Below are 19,914 nucleotides of genomic sequence, written 5' to 3'. Positions count from 1 at the left end.
ATATGTTTGCTGTGAGTCTGTGACTTATTTACGTGTCACACTTCAAGTATATGAAGAATAAAGCACAGATTTGGTGTCAAAAGAGTTTTGATGTTTAATTTTCAACAACAGACAGTTCACACACGATACATCATCACTGATTGAGAGTGCCTCGGTGCATTTATGATAACGTTAACATCAAGGCTTCCAACGCAGTTTGGGAAGTTCCATAGCCACCAGAAACCTTAGTCTTTGAAGAACAAAAAGGTATGACATGATCCCCCTCAGTCTACTGAAGTCTTTGATAATCCTTTAAGGGGAAGTCACAGACGACCCCCAGAATTGTTGACCAATGGTTTGAATGATTAAAGAAAACGCCCACTAGATTGTAAAAATGAGGTATATATTGGAGTCAGATTCTGAAATGTGTGTGCCTCATTCAATAAAATTTGTGTTTATTGTTTGACTGCATCCTGAGACTCCCGGTATTTGCGTGTCGACTCCGTTTTTATTAAAGCCTCCAGAACGGAAAAACAAATTTGCGGCATTGTGGGTACGAGGTCGAGAGCCAACGCCAACATCGGTCCCTTCATATTGTTGTCAGACAAATTGTAAAGTCACAACTATTGACATAGTGCTGGGGTCGGCAACCCGTGTTTTGAGAGCCGCATGCGGCTCTTTAGCGGTGCCCTAGTGGCTTCCCGGAGCATTTTCAAAAATGTTTGAAAATGGGGAAAGAAAAAATATTTTGTTTTGATATGGTTACTATAGGAGGACAAAACTGACAAAAACATTTTTAACGTTTTCCAATGCTATAAAAATATGTAGAATAAATAAAAAATGTCAACTTTTCTGTTAACGAAGATTTGCGTCATAGCCTGCGAAACACGTTTGTATCAGCAGGGAAACCAGGCAGGTGGCTATGTGATGGGCCATGGATCCGAAACGGAAAAAGAGAAAAATAACTAAGAACAGAGGATTCAACGTTTCTTGGACCGAATTATTTGCATTCATTGCCAATGCGGAAAGATTCCCTGAATATTTACTCTGTAGCGAGAAGTTGTCAAATAACAAAAAGAGTAATGTGGTCCCCATTTGGGAGTAAGAGAAAAAAGTGCGATTGCATTACTTCTGAAGAACTTAGAGGAGCGTAAAAATAGATTTCAGAAGTGGATTGCATCGCCAAACACCACTACTACTGGAAGTTTTGTTGCAACCCGGGAGATAGTAAAGAAAAACCGTTCACAGATGGTGAGAACTTGAAGGAGACATTCATAAACATATCAGAACACCTACAGTATTTGCAGAGTTCAAAAACAAAACCGAGATAATAAAGAAAATCAAAGACTTTTTTTTTTTTTTTTTAAACCTGAATATTAAAATGACATCAATAATCAGATTTCTTCTTTGCATTTCTTTAATTTTATAAAAACAATGAGACAATTCATTAATATTGTAATGAAGTTAAACTTGAGGCGGCATCATACAACAGAGTAGTCACGTGGTGCGTTGGATACACTGCAGGGAAAATTAACATTAAATCATGAAGGCTCATGATGTATTTTTAGCAAACTTAGTAATTTTGATATGAGGCTAATATAGCTACTACAGATACATACAGCATGTGTTGCCTTTTTATGGCTTGTTTAAGGCTTTAATTTTTTTTGCAGCTCCAGAAATATTTGTTTTTTTGGTCGAATATGGCTCTTTCAACATTTTGGGTTGCCAACCCCTGACCTAGTGATTTGAAAATCAGCCTTACAATCGGGAGATCATGGATTTGAATCTGAGACATGCCCCTTTCAAGCTACCCATTAGATAACTAAGGTGCAGTCATCACAGAAGACTCTAAAATTGTCCACAAATATAAGATGGTGAGCATGCCATCTACATGAAAATGGAACAATCGATATAGGATCAGGAATGACATCATTTTTAACAATGTTTCCATACAAGAACAGTACCATTTTATCATCATGGCCACTTTATTTAATTATTTTCGTAGAAGGTGGAAAACGAGTCAAGTAACGACGTTAATGAGGATAACAAAGTTGGTTGACAGAAAGAAAGTCACTTTTATTTGATGGATATAAACAAGCTGGCCAACACTCAATAGTAATATTCGGTTACAGCACATACAATAGCAAACTGGGGCACAGAGGACAGCCTCCTAGCTTTTAAAAACAGGAAACATCACAGAGGATCCATGCTTCTGGCAACACTTTCCCCCCAGTTTTTTCTTTTATAGGTTCTTCCTTTAATAAATTCTTTTACATCACGTTTCCTCTTAAATTTCAGAACACACACACACGCACTTACAGACACACTCGTAGCGGTCAAATAATAAATTCCCACACACACACGGTTTTCTGAGTAACTTTTATACCAGCAACCCCAAAAACATGCTGCACGCTCACAAAATTGAACAGGCTTACTACTAAAGGGGGCACAGTGAGATTGAGGTACACATTACTGCTCTCAAACACTGACATCACACCGCCACGACGCAAAAGTGAGGAATGATGCTCCATGTTCACACAAGTAGTCATTCAGCATGCTGGACACTCACATTAAACTTGCTCCTATACTTCAGTACTGTACAGCTCAGAACATTGACTTTTACAAATAGTATAGTGTCCGACTAGCATCTGCAATAAGCAGAAACGATAGAAAAAAATAAATAAAGCTAACTTAATACAAAAATGAATATAAAAACCAAACATGTTTCTGCCATTGGTCACAGTGATTTTTTTTTTCAATATAAGGTTTTTGTACAATTAAAAAAAAGTGAATATGTTTTTAGGCTCTGTATTTTTTTCCTTCAACAAAATCACACATCATTGGTCAATTTTTGACCGTGCTGCACTGAGAACAGCACATTATCCTTCCATTACCACACATTATTGGCACATAACGTCTAAAAAAAAATCTGCACAAATGGGCACGTTTGAAAATGCAAGTGATATATTTCATGGTAGGAGAACACCCTACTTCAAGTATTCAGTGGATAAGGACCTGAAAAGGGAGGGTTCATATAGTCGGCCCTCCGGATGGTAAAGAGAAAGGATTTCATTTATTGATTGATTTTTCCTTGAACTTTTTTTCCCCCTCCTCTGTCTGTTTGCATGTCTTCTCCTATAAAATACAACCTTACCGTGATCATTTTTTTTTCATAATTGTAAACACAAACACAATCTAGACTCTTGGTCAGTTATACACGTGATGAAAGCTTCACGTTGGAAGCAGACAATTCCTTTGTAGAACATTGGAAAAATACATTTATATTTATATATCTATATACAACCTCTGACACTTGGGCAATGCAGAGCAGACACCATTAAGGAAGGGAAATGGAGAGGTTAAGTAACAGTCTAATTCAGTTTCCACTAAACTGTAACATGACGTATGTCACCACTTTGTTTTACAGGACGACAACACATGAAGGAAGAAAATGCAGATCCTGACAGAGTCACTCCACATACACGTGTTCATAGTGATATCGCCATTCACGAGTGCAAGTTGGAAAGGAGCGAAAACATCATTGCTTTAAAGGAAGTGGTGAGTTCTGTTTTTTCTTGTTCTGATTTGTCGCCACAGGCCGACTAAGTGTGAACTCATGATCCGGGACAGAGGTTTTCAAAGTGTGGAACAGTAAAGATTAAGTGGTATGACAAAGTTTGGGCACCCCTGAAAATTTGGAAGAGTTTCTTGTATAAATAATTGGTTGTACGGTTCAGCAATTTCAGTTAAATATATAAAACTGCAGAAAAACACAGTAATATTTGCAAGGTGAAAAAAATATATTCGGCATTACGGAAAGTGTGCTAACTACCTACCGTAATTTTCGGACTATAAGCCGCTACTTTTTTCCTTCATTTTGATACCTGTGGCTTACAGTCCAGTGCGGCTTATTTGTTGAATTTTTTTAGGTAACACTTTATTTGACATCGGTGTCATAAGACTGTCATAAGATCATCAAAATTATGAAATGACACTATCATGGACATTACTGAATGCTTATGTAATTAAGTGTCATTTGGCAAATTATGTCACTAACTCAATTTTTGTCCACCTTGGATTTTTGCATCCATGCAAAAGTGAGATCATTTGCCGGATAACACTTAATGACATCTGTTATAAGCATTCATGAATGCTCAGGACAGAGACAGGTCATAGTTATGATTGTGTAATGACATTTTTATGGCACCAGTGTCAAATAAAGTGTCAGGAAATACCATAACTAGCAACTGATGAAACAATTGGAACAGTAACTGAAGAAATATTTAGCACAGAACATGATTTTTGATTGTTATTTACATCTGTAGCACTGCAATGCATGCTAAGAGGCATGTTGGATGACAACAGTCAATAGCAGGTGGCAGCAGAGGTTGACTGTCTCCCCCAAGGGAGCAGTGATGGCCAAATGAAGCTTCTTGAAGCAATAAAGCTTTGCAGTGACTGGTTCAAAGTTTAATGATGGTTCATTTGGTCTTATGACAGTCGGTCGTATGATGCAGCTGTCAAATAAGGTTGTACCGGTTAATATCTTTTGGTGTAAATATCCCATGATTACAGTGAGGACAGCTGCGGCTTATAGTCCAGTGCCGCTTATCTATGAACAAATGACATTTTTGTGCCAAATTTGGTGGGCTGCGGCTTATAGTCAGGTGCGCTTATAGCGCGAAAATTAGGGTATATAAAATAAACCAGGTGCAAAAATGTATGCACCCTTGTTGTTTCTTCTAGTTTGGCAACCCGAGCAGCATGTGGATCTTTAGCTCTGCCCTAGTGGCTCCCTGGACTTTAAAAAAAATAATAATAATAATGTTTGAAAATGGAAAAAGATGGGGGAGGGAAATATATTTTTTTGTTTTAATATGGTTTCTGTAGGAAGACAAACATCACACAAACATTTTTCTAATTCATTAATATTGTAATGAAGTTAAACTTCATTACAAAGTTATACACTTATTTTCACCTCTGAAATATTACTGGTTTTCTGCTATTTTATATACTATTAAACTGAAATGGCTGCCTGGTAAAACCATTAATTCATAAAGGAAAATCTGGAAAATTATCAGGGATACCCAAACTTTTTCATACTACTGTAAATATGTGCTGGCACTGTAAAGTCACAAAAAACAGTCAAAATGTATCAGCAAAATGTGTCAACAATGTAATAATTTTGGATTTTTAGTGTGGAGAATAGACCATGAAATATTTAATGTTATCCATTTTGTTGATTATAAATGATTTAAAAGCATAAGATTGTCTTTTTAAATTGGGTTGTAATGGGTGATGGCACACAGTCCTGTTTTTTCTGGCCATCTCAAAGTTGTGTTAGCCATCTGCTTCCATCATGAACAAAGTGAACACAATTTTTTTGTAGAACCAAATTACACTCTCCACTTTCACCATGTAGTACCAACAAAAATATATATATACAGTACAGGCCAAAGTTTGGACACACCTCATTCAATGCAACAAAAATGAAGGTCCCAACCCAATTGATAAAGCAATAAATTCCACTAATTTAACCTGAAAAGGCATACCTGTGTAGTCAAAAACTATTTTAGGTGACTCCCTCTTGAAGCTTATCAAGAGACTGGCAAGAGTGTGCAAAAAAGTAATCAGAGCAAAGGGTGGCTACTTTGTAGATTCTACAATATTACAAATGTTTTTAGTTATTTATCTTTTTTCCCCACATGAGTTTATTCATAGTTTTATTAGCTTTAGTGAGAATTTACAATGTACATAAATAGTCATGAAAATAAAGAAAACACACGAATGAGAAGGTGTGTCCAAACTTGGCCTTACTGTATGTATATAGTATATATATACATAATATATATATATATATATATATATATATATATATATATATATATATATATATATATATATATATATATATATATATATACACAGTTTATCGCAAAAGTGACTACACCCGTCACATTTCTGCAGATATTTAAAAATATCTTTTCATGAGACAAAACTGACAAAATGACACTTTGACACAATGAAAAGTAGTCTATGTGCAGCTTATAAAATAGAGTTAATTTATTTTCCCCTCAAAATAACTCAAAATATAGCCATTAATATCGAAACCCCTGGCAACAAAAGTGAGTACACCCCTTTGAAAAAACGTACATCCCTAAATGTCCAAATTGAGTACTGCTTGTCATTTTCCCTCCAAAATGTCATGTGACTCGTTACAGGAGTGCTGTCAGCATTGCTGCAGAGATTGAAGAGGTGGGGGGTCAGCCTCTTAGTGCTCAGACCATACGCCGCACTCTACATCGAATTGGTGTGCATGCCTGTCACCCCAGGAGGAAGCCTCTTCTGAAGATGGTACACAAGAAAGCCCGCAAACAGTTTGTTGAAGACATGTCAACAAAGCACATGGATTACTGGAACCATGTCCTATGGTCTGATGAGACAGGTGGGTTTAGATATTGATGGCTATATTTTGACTTGTTTTGAGGAGAAAATATATTGACTCTATTATATAAGCTGCACACAGACTACTTTTCATTGTGTCAAAGTGTCATTTTGTCAGTGTTGTCCTATGAAAATGTATACTTAAATGTGTAGAAATACGAGGGGTGTACTCACTTTTGTGATACACTGTATATACATCTATAAATATTAATTAGGGCTGTCAAAATTATCACGTTAACGCGCGGTAATTAATTTTTTTAATTAATCACGTTAAAATATTTGACGCAATTAACGCACATGTCCCGCTCAGACAGTATTATGCCTTTTGGTAAGTTTTACAGCAAGGCTTTTTGTGCTGTCTAACAGCGAACTCTTGTGGTTGCTTTGCGACATGGTTAATTGTTTTCTTGCCAGTTCAATATGGCTGCACGACGTCTCGGGCTGACGCCTACGTTGTAATGTTGTGCTTATATGATCCTTGGACAAGATTTGTCCGTAAGTATGGTTGTTGTAAAGAATGTACATATTATGTTAGTAAGTGAAATGTTATATTTTTTGTATGAGACGCTTTTTGTTTATGTTTAGTGAACCTGTATAGCGTGCTAAGCTAACGTTGTTGCTAATGCAATGCTTGTGTACTTTTTTTTTGTAGTTTTACGACGGTTTAAAGAGGACAATGGCTTGAGGCCATTTTATTAATAAATCAGATGAAAAAGGAAGAAGTCTGATTGTTAAGGCGTCGTTCACTAGCTCTCTAGCTTTGGAAAAAGTAGACGCTTCGGAGTGAGGACAGCATAGACAGATTTAAATGACAGTAGAGTGAAATGCCCACTACAGTCCTTATGTACCGTATGTTGAATGTATTTATCCATCTTATGTCTTATCTTTCCATTCCAACAATTTTTTTTACAGAATATAATTTACAGAAAAATATGGCATATTTTATAGATGGTTTGAATTGCGATTAATTGCGATTAATTACGATTAATTAATTTTTAAGCTGTAATTAACTCGATTAAAAATTTTAATCGTTTGACAGCCCTAATTTAAATATATATATATATATATACACCCCTGAAGCAAAAGCGTAGGTTTGCATAGAGACATAACGCTACCATTTTTTTAGGCTGCTCAAATTGTCCCCACCATCTTTTAAGGAACCTGATTTGTATTATATAATGATTTCAGTTACATAGGTAATTTAGATCTTCCCATGTCCCTGTCTTCCCATATGTTGTAAGGGTAGAATTGACCCTACCATTATTAAGTGAATTAGTTTCATTATGTTCAGACTTACTGTACATTTACCCCTTTTCACTTGCTGAATGTGGCAGTCCAATTTTTTTCCTCAAACGCACGTTTGATTGATTGATGACTTATACAACATGTCGACAACATGCCACCTCCTCCACCTCCTTCAAAGAGGAGGGATATTAGAATTTTTTTTCAGCCAGCAGCAGCAACTTTGAGTAATGTAAAAAGACGTCAATGTTGTGGAAGTGGGGAACACACAACAAATTTTGCTACTGAATATCCGACCTGCACAAGAGCTAGCACAACATTAAACTGTGTGAATTTGCTAACCTGCAAAACTTGAGTAGGAAGCTGCTTAGACAGAAGTGTTGTCCTGTATGTGTTTTCTACTGTTAACATCAATTCAACTGTGAGAAATGTAGTGAACTGAGGTTTACCCCCTGCTCCCCAATTTTGATTTTATTTTATTTAGCCCAAAGGAGCTTTCATTTTTTTGTTGAGTTTGGCTGTGCTTGTGGACAAAAGCAGTGAAGGAAGGCTCCAATTTTGTTTATTTTTGCTATTCCCAAAGTTTTTTTTATACTTAATTTCTCTATTTAGACAGTCAATTTGAGTGGTCTTAAGACAAATGTTTATTTATTTATTTTGCATTCCTGATAGTTAAGAGATTATTAACGCGTTTCTATTTATTGTGTATGTTAATATAATTTAAATCATGTTCAAATATTGGAATTTAAATTAGCTAATAAAATCCAGACGTTTATTCTGGAAGTTTTCAAAAATGTTTCTTTAGTCGTTTTTGAAACTAAAGGCTCGAATCGAAAGTTGTATCACCTGAACCAATGAAGTGAAAGTTAGTATCAGCCCATACATTTATTTTTGCATTGATCATTTTGCCTATCAATTAATTAGGTTCATATTTGTGAGAATTGTAGCCCTGACCCCTGTTTGGCCTTATTTATATCCTGTCCCAAGCATAAAGTGTACATGCAGGTTATGCTTTTATAGCGCCCCTACCAAGGTTGAGACCAAACCTATGCCCTTGCCCTGAAGTCCTCTGTCTCACACTATTGAAAACCTCTGGACTAATACAAAGGCAGGAATGTAAAGTGAGGAAAAAGGAATGTGAAATTGTTTTCTACAAAGATTTAAATAAGCGTCTCTGCGCTTTAACTCCCAGTATGCCTTATGCCATTTCTTTTTTTCATCGTGTCTGTATTTTCAGACTGGGAATGTTTGTCTTTTATCAGGGTTTTCCCCAGTTTTACAACAAAACACTCAAACACACTTCTCAGCCCGCCATTCATTTAGAAAAAAAGTAACTATAAAGAAAAAAATGTTCTTTAGTCTTTTCATTTTTAAATAATTTTCTGACCATATATAGACACAATTTATAGATTTCTCTCTATGTATAATATATGCATATCTATCACATATGTGTACACATTTTTTTAAGGAGGAGGCCACCGTGTTTTGAGGGATTGAAACAGGTCACTACATTTGGGGATGTGGTGCAAACTACTTTTTCGAGAAGAGATGGGCTCAGAGCGATTGGTGGATGGAGCTTGAAGGAAAAACAACTACTTACAGGGCACCTCTTCCTAATTGTATTTATAGTATTTTGGAGTCTCTTTGGGGGTTCATAAATTGATCATAAAGTGCCCCTTTTGACTTATGTACAGAGTTGTTTACTGTAGAAGAAGTTATAGACACCCACTGACGCCATTGATAACAAGCACCTGCAGCAGGAGCACCATGAGTTGAACAACAAAAACATCCTGCGGCAAGGTGTGCTTCGTGGATGCATAGTCTCTTTTCACAAGCTGGCAGATTCTTGTGTTCTTATGCTGTTCTTAGCCGCCCCGACTGGCTGCATAATTACACTTTAAATACAGATAGCGAGTTAAATTCATTCATGCAACACTGACACCTGCATAGATAGCTTTTCCCCACCCTTTAACTTGGATTGAAATGAGGTAACATTAAAATGATGGCAAACTTAATGGCAAAGCAAAAATAAACTGGAGGGCCATTATGTTCATTTCAAGGCACCTCGTCTTAAAATGACCCCAGAAGAACCAAAACGTATTATTAAAAAAAACTCCATTGGTGGCACACTCTATGCTTACATTTGGTACACCACATGTTGAACATGAGCTCCTCTAAGAAAGTGACACAAGTAAAAAGGTATAAAAAAGGTCCCTCCGTCTGTGTTGTCTCATATATTTAGGGCTCACAGTCGTTGTAAAGACATGACCGATACAGTCAGGCTGTGGGGAGTAGACAGCAAAGCTGGCCTTGAAGCTATCATGAGGAGGGATAATATTCAGCTTTGGCCAAATGGAGAAAAGTTATGTGAACTTCTGAGGAGGCCTTAGTGTTGAGCAGGTGGCAAAGGAAGTGAAGAAATGTGTGAACTCCATGCCCATTGTGTCCTGTATTTCTGGTTTTGTACTGGGGAAAGGTCTGCTCCAAGGTCACCTAGAGAAGAGCGTAAAAGTCAATAAATAGGCATTGGTGTACCACACTTAAACTTCAATACTAGATATCTGGATCACTTGTCTTTCAACCAGGTCATGGTAATCCACAAAGGTTGACTCAAGGAGGTGGAGGTTTGAGGCATCACCAACCCGAACATTACCCCCAAGGATTGCGTTATTCAAACGGAAGAGTGACCCTTGCAAACTGTTTTGTTACAAGATGAGTGAATGCAGAAAAGAATAATGGTCAGTTTTGATTTACACTCTCTAAGAGATATTCAAATTGGTGAAAAAGTTTACTCAAGTTTGAGTAGCGTTACTTCAAAATAATATTATTCGAGTAAAAGTATTATTAGTCATCCAAAAATGTACTCAAGTACGTACAAGTAAAAAAAAATGGTGAAAAGAATACTCAACAAATAGGTAACAAAATGAGTAATTACAATGTTATTTATTTTATTTTATTTTGCACAAAGTTATCTATGTGAACATTAAGCCAAATATAAAATAGCAAGATTATAATCATATCAGACTAATAATTAAATAAGCAATAATATAATTAATTAAATGATTTAAAAAAATCATTGAATTCCAAAGAGAGAAAAAATATATACAGAACTGACGCATCATTCCTCCAAAGAGCATGAGTGCCCTCTAGTGAAGAAAACAGTTCCTAGTTTGAATAGTTGAACCGTAAATAGTTCCTTCATGGTTCATATTATGAAATTAAAATGATCATATCTCCTGTTTCCGTGGTCAATATTAAAAACTGAGAAGTCAAAATCCACGCTTTCGAGTCGTGTTGATGGCAGCGCTCTATGTCAAATACTTATTTTTTTACGGTGCTCTAAAGACGCCATGTGATTGAACAGACTGGTGTGATCATAGAACGGCAAGCTTGAGTCTGATTGATATAATCGAGTCATATTGTTGCGATGTCTCACTGATGAAACTGGTAGAGTTACTGTTGGCATTGCTGGCAAAAAAAAAAAAAGTGATCTAATATGTAGAATCAAGAGGAAAAGTGTAACGACTAGACCAGACTAGCCCAAAGTAGCGGAGTAAAAGAAGAGAGTTTCTTCTTCACAAATCCACTCAAGTAAAAGTAAAAAGTATGGCTTAGTAAAACTACTCTTAGAAGACATTTTTCATCAAAAAGTTACTCAACTAAATATAATGGAGTAAATGTAAAACTCGTTTCCACCCACCTCTGGATATTCATTGAGCAAATCTGACCGACAACAAATTATATCTGGCTCGACAGATGACTTTGATCAAAACTGAATATGTATTAGCTATAAAACAAAGCAATCCCACAAATTTTCAAAAATGTATTCAAAGCATATTTATAATAACGACAGGGCAACAGGGGCACTGGCCCCACCTCTAATTTGAATGGCCCTCGAAGTGCCCCTGTTCCCATTTTATCACAAACCATGGCAATCCTTCTTTTCTGAGTGAGAGAGAATAGGCCTAAACGATATATCAATCAATCAATCAATCAATCAATCAATCAATCAATCAATCAATCAATCAATCAATCAATCAATCAATCAATCAATCAATCAATCAATCAATCAATCAAATTTATTTATATAGCCCTTTACAAAACCTGAAAGGCCCTCAATGTGCTTTACAACAAAACATGACTCAAGATAAATAAAAGGCAGAAAAGTATTATACAATGACATTCAGAAAAAAAGAAATGTAACAAAAACAGTGCACCGCTATAGTAGTCCAGCAAATAAAACAATACAACCGATAAAATTCAAAAACATTAAAAACCCTAAAGTAAATAAAACCAGGTTATCCCAATCTGTGTAAAAGGCAAGTCTAAAAAGGTGTGTTTTTATCCGAGACTTAAAAAGACCTAGATTCGTAATGGTGCGGATTTCTGGAGGAAGGCTATTCCACAGCCTAGGGTCAGCAACCACAAAAGATCGGTCTCCCCACTGTTTCGACCTCGGAACATGTAAAAGAAGCTGGCCTGTGGAACGAAGAGTCCTGCCAGAGTTATGGAAGGTAAAAATTTTCGATATATAAGATGGAGCCTAGTCATTAATGGAATTATAAACAAACAGTAAAAGTTGGAACTGGAAGCCAGTGGAGTGATGATACCACGGGGGTAACATGCTACGTCTAGGTGTACCTGTTAAAAATCGAGCAGCAGCATTTTGAACAAGTTGCAGTTGATACATCGTTTGAACATCGTCATCGCGTTGTGCAGATGCGCAATACTCACATCGCAAGGACATGTGATATTTTATTATTTTAGTAGAGCGACACATGGCCCATGAGGGTGACATGTCGCCCCTTCTTGACTCGTTTCGGAAAAAACCTAGAACAGCCACTGTCCACACTGCTCTCAATTGGCTAACTTGGAACTTATTGGCACAATAAGTGCTGATTGATAAATAATCAGCCCTGATACAAAAACAGGCAAAAATCGTGCTCCGAGGACCAATAGTTACTGACCCATGCAACATACTGTAGCTACCAAGTTTCAAAACAATCAATTCACAGAGTAGGTCAAAGTTAGTGTCTACAAGAAGAACAAAAACTTCTGACGACTTGACAGGCCTTCAACCTGGAAATGACATTTATTGTTGTGGGATAAGTTCATGTGGCAAACTAATTTGCTGAAATGTAGTGTTTGGGAATCACTGAAACGGAAGAATTATTGACACAGCTTTAGTATTTGTCCCATTAAATTGTGGGATTAGCGTAACAGAGAAAAAAATTAACAGCATTATCTGTGATTTGAACTTACCCACTCTGCTGTCAGTCTCCCAGTGCCTGACTTGCACACTTCAGTGAATCCCTCCGTAAACAAAATAAAATACCAAAGGTCTCCTTGCTGAGTGAAAGTAACATACTGTATTTTTTCGTCAGTGTCTTCATATGTCAACAACATTGTGTGGTTGCTCCCCCCTCAAGTGGCCGAGTCATCTGAACAACAAACAAAAAGTTTAATTTAATCAACATCAAAACATTGGCAAATAGAGGAATAGATAAATTATCTCACCCCTCAAAACAGCTATTGAACTTTGGTTGTCATCATCAACGATTATGCCCATATGCCTTCCTCGTCATCCTGTTGTTTGAGGAGAAATGGCATGCATTAGGGAAAAAGACAAAAGCACAAAATATCTCTGGCAAGGCATGTAGTGACAGAAAATGTAATACTTTCATCATTTTCAGCAAACAAAATATTTAAAACCTATTTACTGATATAATTGGCTTAGCGCACATCTTAAAGCCTCCTTAACTTTGAAATACCGTATTGGCCTGAATATAAGACGGCCCTGAATATAAGACGACACCCTCTTTTTCAAGACTCAAGTTTGAAAAAGACTTTTTGAACACCAAATTAATTTTTATACAGAAAATAATTACAGTACGTCCGAAACAAATAATTATAACAATATATTTGAGAGAAAAAGCCAAAGTGCAATCACATTCGTAAATAAATGGCTTCTAGTTTTTGAAATGAAAATAAACCGATCTTTTGTGATAAAACAACAAAATTGTAATAACTGCATTAACCATTAAAGTGAAGTCTAACTAACTGTAGTCTTGAAACAAATCTGAATAAGGAAAAACATTGCAATTAAATTTGACTTGTTAAACTTGAGAAGAGCTGAGATCTGTTATGACAGAACATCGCTCCAATGATATCTGGCGCCATCTAGCATCGTGAATGGGGAGAGTTGCTGAGATCTGTCCTGACAGAACATCGCTTCAATTGTATCTGGCGCCATCTAGCATCCTGAATGGGTATAATGTCTAGACCGCGAATATAAGACAACCCCCTCCTTTTCAGTCTTATTTCAATGCATAAAACACCGTCTTATATTCAGGCCAATACAGTAAATCTCTTCTAAATTTACATTACTTACTTCACATCAATTTAGTTAATACATGTCTTACTTTTTACTAAGTTTATAATAGTGTAAAATATTGAAGCGACTGATTTATTCCGCCACAAGGGATGACGGGTAGTTGTGGCAACCACGACTGAAAGTAGTAGCGTTTACTGTTGTTTTGTCATTTGTGTTCTTTTCAATAAAGTATGTGGCTTCTTGGGATCATGCGGTGTATGGGGTACAAGTATAGCAAGTGTTAAAAACAAAACTCAGTCGCTGTCATTCTTATCTACGTTACTCGCCACCAGTGTTGTTAATCTTACTTTAAAAAAGGTAATTAATTACAGTTACAAATGACTTCTCCCAAAAAGTAATTGCGTTAGTAACTTAGTTACCTGAATGTAAGAGTAATTAGTTACTTGTCAAAGTGGTGATAATTTTCGTGTTTTTTTTTTCTTTAAAAAAAAACAACAACAACAACAAAACAGGTCACACAATGTGCAGTTCAAAGGGTTTTGGGACAATTGGCCCTAGCCCAATTCTTTGCCCTTAACTTAACTCAGTGCTTCTCAATTATTTTCTGTTACGCCACCCGAAGGAAGACGTAAATGTTTCGCGCCCCCCCAAACTCTGCCACAACTGTAAATACTATCATTTGTCTATTACTATTATAAGTACGCCTCTGCCTCACATTGTATCCTTTTTTTTCTATTAGAGAAAATAACAGAGAACAACTTATAAAGTATAACTTTATTAACATTGTTTTGTTTGTAACAGAAAAGACTTAACACACTTAAGACTTAACGCATCAATTTGCCTGAATTAAAAAAAAAAAAAAAAGTCACATCTAAACTGTAAAAATACACTCAAGGTACATTTTTGACCATTTGATACTGAAAAATAAAATAAGTAAATACTAACAAATTCAAATTGATTAGAAATATTAACTCATGAGGACAATATGCCAAAAAAATTTGACCGAAAAAACAAAACTGAATAGAAGGAGGGGGAAAAAAGTGTCTTTGGACAGAAGGACAGTTTTTATTTTCGCTGCTTCCCAGTATCACCTCCAGTTTGCAATGATGTGGGGTTACATTGCACTGTGCATGCTAAAAGTGCTCACTGGTTTACTGATATAACATTGACAAAGCGGGACGATTGTTGGCAATATTCGGCACGTTTTCGCTGAAAAACAACCAAGCAGCTTATCAATGAGATTGGGGTCTATTGTCTTTAAGTGGCGTCTTAATTGATTTGGATTCCGGCTGTCCGCTATAATCATTTTTAGACACAGTAAACAGTGGTCTTTCCTCGTCTACCACTCTATTAAATATCAAAGCCAAAAGGCAAACGGCCCAAAAAAAAGCGCATTCTCGGCGGCCGAGGGAGAACCGTAGGTGAGGGCGGTCGTCGTGACGATCCCAAGCCGAAAATGGCACTCTTCGGGCGGACATGTGAGAACCGGAGAAGACCGCCCTCGCTGCGTGAGCATGGCCATAAAACGGCTTTTGAAAACGGCACACAGCTCTCCAGCTCTTTATGAGTCTCTTCCGTGTGCTCTTGCTTACTTCAAAAATACTGCGCGCACTTTGAAAATGAGAGCGCCACTGCCACCCACTGAGTGGATGTGCAAGTACACTTTATTCTAGTACGGGAGAAAAAAAAAAGCATGTTCCCCGAGGTCACACGCGCCACCCCTGGCATCGCTCTGCGCCCCCCTGGGGGGGCGCGCCCCACTATTTGAGAAGTACTGACTTAACTAGACACAGGAGTATTGCGGATATCGAGATAACTAGATAGTAACCTTTGTAATGTGTGGAAATCATTTAATGTTGTGAATCAGCCGTTACAGTTATTAAAATTGCTCCCGTTATTGCATTAGTTCCCTTATGTCTACTTTCGACATGTGTACGTTTCAAAACTTTTTTTTATCATTTAAAGATAGATTTAAGTTAAGTTTTGCTGATTAAGAAGCATTTTAGATAAAGTTACTTAGGTTCGCAAGGAAGGTTCTCTACAACAGAGCCTTTTTGAGAAGTCTACTGCTTTAAGACGGCGGCTGTTTACTAACGCATCCAGTTCTTTTTTACATGTTACTAATGCTGCCGTGTCTGTCATTTGCATTTAGTTCTGTAAATGTGTTATATCTACCGTAGCATCATGTGGGCGTAGTTTGTAGGCTATCGGCTACGGTCAGGTATTATTGGAGCCCCCTAGCATAGTAGCATCGCGTTTGCAATGGCGTCACAACTCCCTTGCCTCCTCCCGACTCCTCCTCTCTCGCCTCCGTGAGTCCGTCTCTCACAGACTTTTCTCACGTCAGTCAACCAACATAGTAGCGCAAGCCTTTCCCGCCTCAGTAACGGTACCGGCGTTGCCAATATGAGAAAGATAATTCATTAGATTACTCAATACTGAAGAAAATAACGCCGTTAGTAACACCGTTATATTCTAACGCCGTTATGAACAACACTGCTCACCACAATATTTACCTACCAAATCAATATGAAGGTGTGGAAGAGAGCTCTGGTTATACTACTGATTCTTCATTTCACACCAAACATCAACAAAACATTCAGAAACGTGTCAAGAGAAAATGTCTCTTGTAACTCTTGTGTCTCTCAGTAGTTTAATTTCCCTGAGTTAATCCATTGAGTGTTCTCTCTTCATTTATTTGAGAGTAGATTCATTACTGTTTGAAAATGTGTTATTAATTAACCCCTTCAGACCTAAACACGCTGCTGAACGACATGACACGTTCACGTTGCTAAACCAATAAATACATTGAATTTAGTTGCTATTGCCACTTCTTCGAAGTCAAATCATGAGGTTTGGCACACCCTTTTTGCTATTTTTGGCTCTTTGAAAAAGGCTGACCAAACGCAACTAAAAAAAAACGATAACGTAACATGCTCAGTTCCCATTAAAAACAAATTAACATTAAAAATAACCAATAAAAGCATGAAGTATCCCCGGCCAAAAATTGCACTTTGTTGTAGTGGTTGAGTCGAGTAAAAACCAGTTCAGATTTTTTTTGCCCAGCAAAAAAAAATGTGGGTCTGAAAAAAAAAGAAGTTTACCTGCATATGATGAACGAGCAGTACTAAAGCTAACTAATGTATCACTTCAGTACTAGAAGCTCGCAATAAATAAATTATTGTAATCTTATTCGCTTTGGTGACCCCTGAAGGGAAAAGCCAAAGGAAAAGACAAAGAAGAATCTAATTCGTTCAAAGTTAATTTGAGTATTGCAATCTCAAATCAAGTTAATTTGAGTATTGCAATATCAAATCAATCAATTTACGAATATCCACTTATTAAGGTTAATTTGAGTCCTTAAAACTTGAAATAATTACATAAATTGCATCTAATTAATGTAAGGAACATAAATTACATTTTCTAAGGCAGCAAGTTTGCATTTCTTTTTTTAAGGTAAGGCCAACCCCCTGATATAGTCAATGCTTCACTGCCACTTGTTTGGCCCAGCAAGGCGTGCCTGCTACATACTAGGGGTGGGAACCTCTTGGTGCCTCGCGATATGCAGAGGGGGTTGGAGTTGCCAAAAATTGCACTCAAGTAAGAGTAGCGTTACTTTAAAAATAATGTTACTCAAGTAAAAAAAAAAAAAAAAAAAAAAAAGTAGTCATCCAAAAACAATGAGTAACGTTTGAATTCCAGCAAGAGAAAAAAAATGACAGGAATGCAACATTATTTGTTGAAAAAGCGCGAGTGAGTTCTAATGGAGAAAATGGTTCCTAGTTTGAATAGTGAATACAGTAGTTCCTTCATAGTTACGACTATGAAATTAATAGGATCATATCTCCGGTTTTCCGTGGTCAATCGGTGCCAAATAAAGACCGGAACAGAGGTTCAAATCCGAGCTTTCGAGTCATTTTGAGAACAGCGCTCTACGTCAAATACTTCATTTTTTACGGTGCTCTAAAACAATATCTCGATTCGTGGCATGAGCGTATTGATAATCTTTTGGGATGCAAAGTATCACAATATATCACCATTTTGACATTTTGTCACACTCCTACGAAGTACTAGTTTTGAGCCCCAGGAGCCAGTGGTTGGTTTGTGGAAACAGATAAGAACTAGTCCTAACCAAGCAGCAACACTTTAATCCATGAGCATAATTTCAGCCGAAGTTTTCATTTGCATGTTCTCGCACATTTATTCAAAATCAAAAGATAATTATGGTTTGAACTACAGTGGCGCGGTGAATAATTACTCCCAGTCCTAGTAAAGATTGTCAAAAGTATACTGGAAATACAAGTAGGGGAGCATCGAATAACTAAATAAGACGAGAGACTTCGATTACCTGATCCGGGGAAGGGCGGTGACCAGCATGTGGGGGTCCTCGGCCTGGCCCGCCACGATGATGAGGCGACGGGTGTCGTGGATGTTGCCCGTGGTGTTGGGGCTGGGGATGCTGAGGGTGTTGAGGGTGTTGGGGGTGTTGAGGGTGTTGGGGGTGCTGAGGATGTTGAGGGTGCTGAGGGTGCTGGGGATGCGGGTGTTGAGGGTGAGGACCTTGTTGGAGAGGGGCATGCGGGTGCTGGGGATGCTGAGGATGCGGGTGCTGCGGCAGGGGATGCCCATGCGGATGCTGCGGGGGATGCTGGAGGTGTTGTTGGAGCGGATGCTGTGGTTGCGGGGGACGGGGGTGCTGTGAGTGCTGGGGAGGCGGTTGAGGGTGTTGGGAGTGCTGTTGCGGATGCTGCGGATGTTGAGAGTGCGGGTATTGGAGCTGCGGCTGCTGTGGGTGAGGGTGCTGCTGTGTGGGCTGGGAGTGTTGCGGGTGCTGCATGTGAGGGGCGTGCGCATATGGGACCTGCTGGGCGTGTGGAGGATGAGCGTACTGGGTCTGAGGTTGTGGTTGAGGGTGCTGGGCCTGAGGCTGGGTGTGGTGCGGGCCATGTGGATGATATTGTTCATCTTCATAGTTGTCAGCAATCAGCTTCATTCTGCTTTGAGTCTACGTCAAAAGAAAAAAAGGTCACAAGTGCAGGATCATTTCATCATAGTTGTGCGCTTTTATACGAACGTGCTGTTTAAGTTGGTGCATCAGTTTGTCCCGCTCCCTCTTCAGTGACATCACCTCCTCTTGGGTCTTCTTTTTGTTTGTGGCAGACAGTTCTAGCAGTGCAATATTTGCATCTTTCTCACTAATGGCAGCTAGCAGAGCTTGCTGTCTGAAAAAAAAAAAGACAGGATCAATTAATTCTTAAATGAGGTTTGGCTTTTGGGTCAAATTGTGTTAATGGTAAATGGTGTTATACTTATATAGCGCTTTTCCACCTTTCAAGGCGCTCAAAGCGCTTTACACTATCACCATCCACCTACTGGTGACGCAGCACCAGGAGCGACGTGGGGTTCAGTGTCTTGCTCAAGGACACTTAGACAAGTTCATCAGGGCGGAGACTTGAACCCACAACCTCTGGGATGGGGGACAACTACTCTACCACCGAGCCACGCCACCCCGCAAATGGGAAAATCCCCAACCAAATACAACAATTATTACAAATATTCAAAGTACAATGTTCCCATGATCTGTTTTCTATATCAGATGTCCTCATTAGGGTCAAAAGTCAAAGTCAAATTCAGCTTTATTGTATAATTTTCTTCATATATACAGTAGAAGTCATACAAGGAAACCGAAATTGTGTTTCTCTCTATCCCCATTAAAGACACAGGTACAAGACAAACTTGTAAGGTGAGCTTGCAGTAATCCCAGCTGACTTTTGGGTGCATATGGTGACAAATACACACTCACGTGCAGGGTTCTGAAGCTAATTTAATGAGTGGCTGAATGTTATTGGAAATAGCCAGTGTTGGAACAGCCACTTAAAGTTATGAGTATCATCAAATTTAGGAGTTTAATGGGG

General features: G+C 37.9%; 1 protein-coding gene across 4 annotated transcripts in view; it reads right to left on the bottom strand.

Moving 5' to 3' along the window:
• Positions 1-6,021: 6,021 nt before the first annotated feature.
• Positions 6,022-19,914, bottom strand: part of erc2 (ELKS/RAB6-interacting/CAST family member 2) — a 109,255-nt gene continuing 95,362 nt past the window's right edge. For all 4 annotated transcript variants that reach the window (XM_057845366.1, XM_057845369.1, XM_057845370.1 and 1 more), the window contains 5 exons: positions 19,074-19,221; positions 18,348-19,004; positions 13,183-13,251; positions 12,928-13,106; positions 6,022-10,158 (listed from right to left, as the gene is read on the bottom strand). In XM_057845366.1, coding sequence (XP_057701349.1) covers positions 13,225-13,251; positions 18,348-19,004; positions 19,074-19,221 — 832 coding nt within the window. In that variant the 3' untranslated portion in view covers positions 6,022-10,158; positions 12,928-13,106; positions 13,183-13,224. The remainder of the gene's footprint in view (positions 10,159-12,927; positions 13,107-13,182; positions 13,252-18,347; positions 19,005-19,073; positions 19,222-19,914) is intronic.

This window comes from Corythoichthys intestinalis, chromosome 9 (assembly GCF_030265065.1).
Source record: "Corythoichthys intestinalis isolate RoL2023-P3 chromosome 9, ASM3026506v1, whole genome shotgun sequence".
NCBI classification, from domain to species: Eukaryota; Metazoa; Chordata; class Actinopteri; order Syngnathiformes; family Syngnathidae; genus Corythoichthys; species Corythoichthys intestinalis.
Note: the sequence above shows the minus strand (reverse complement) of the source record. Positions and strands in the feature narration are given on the sequence as shown.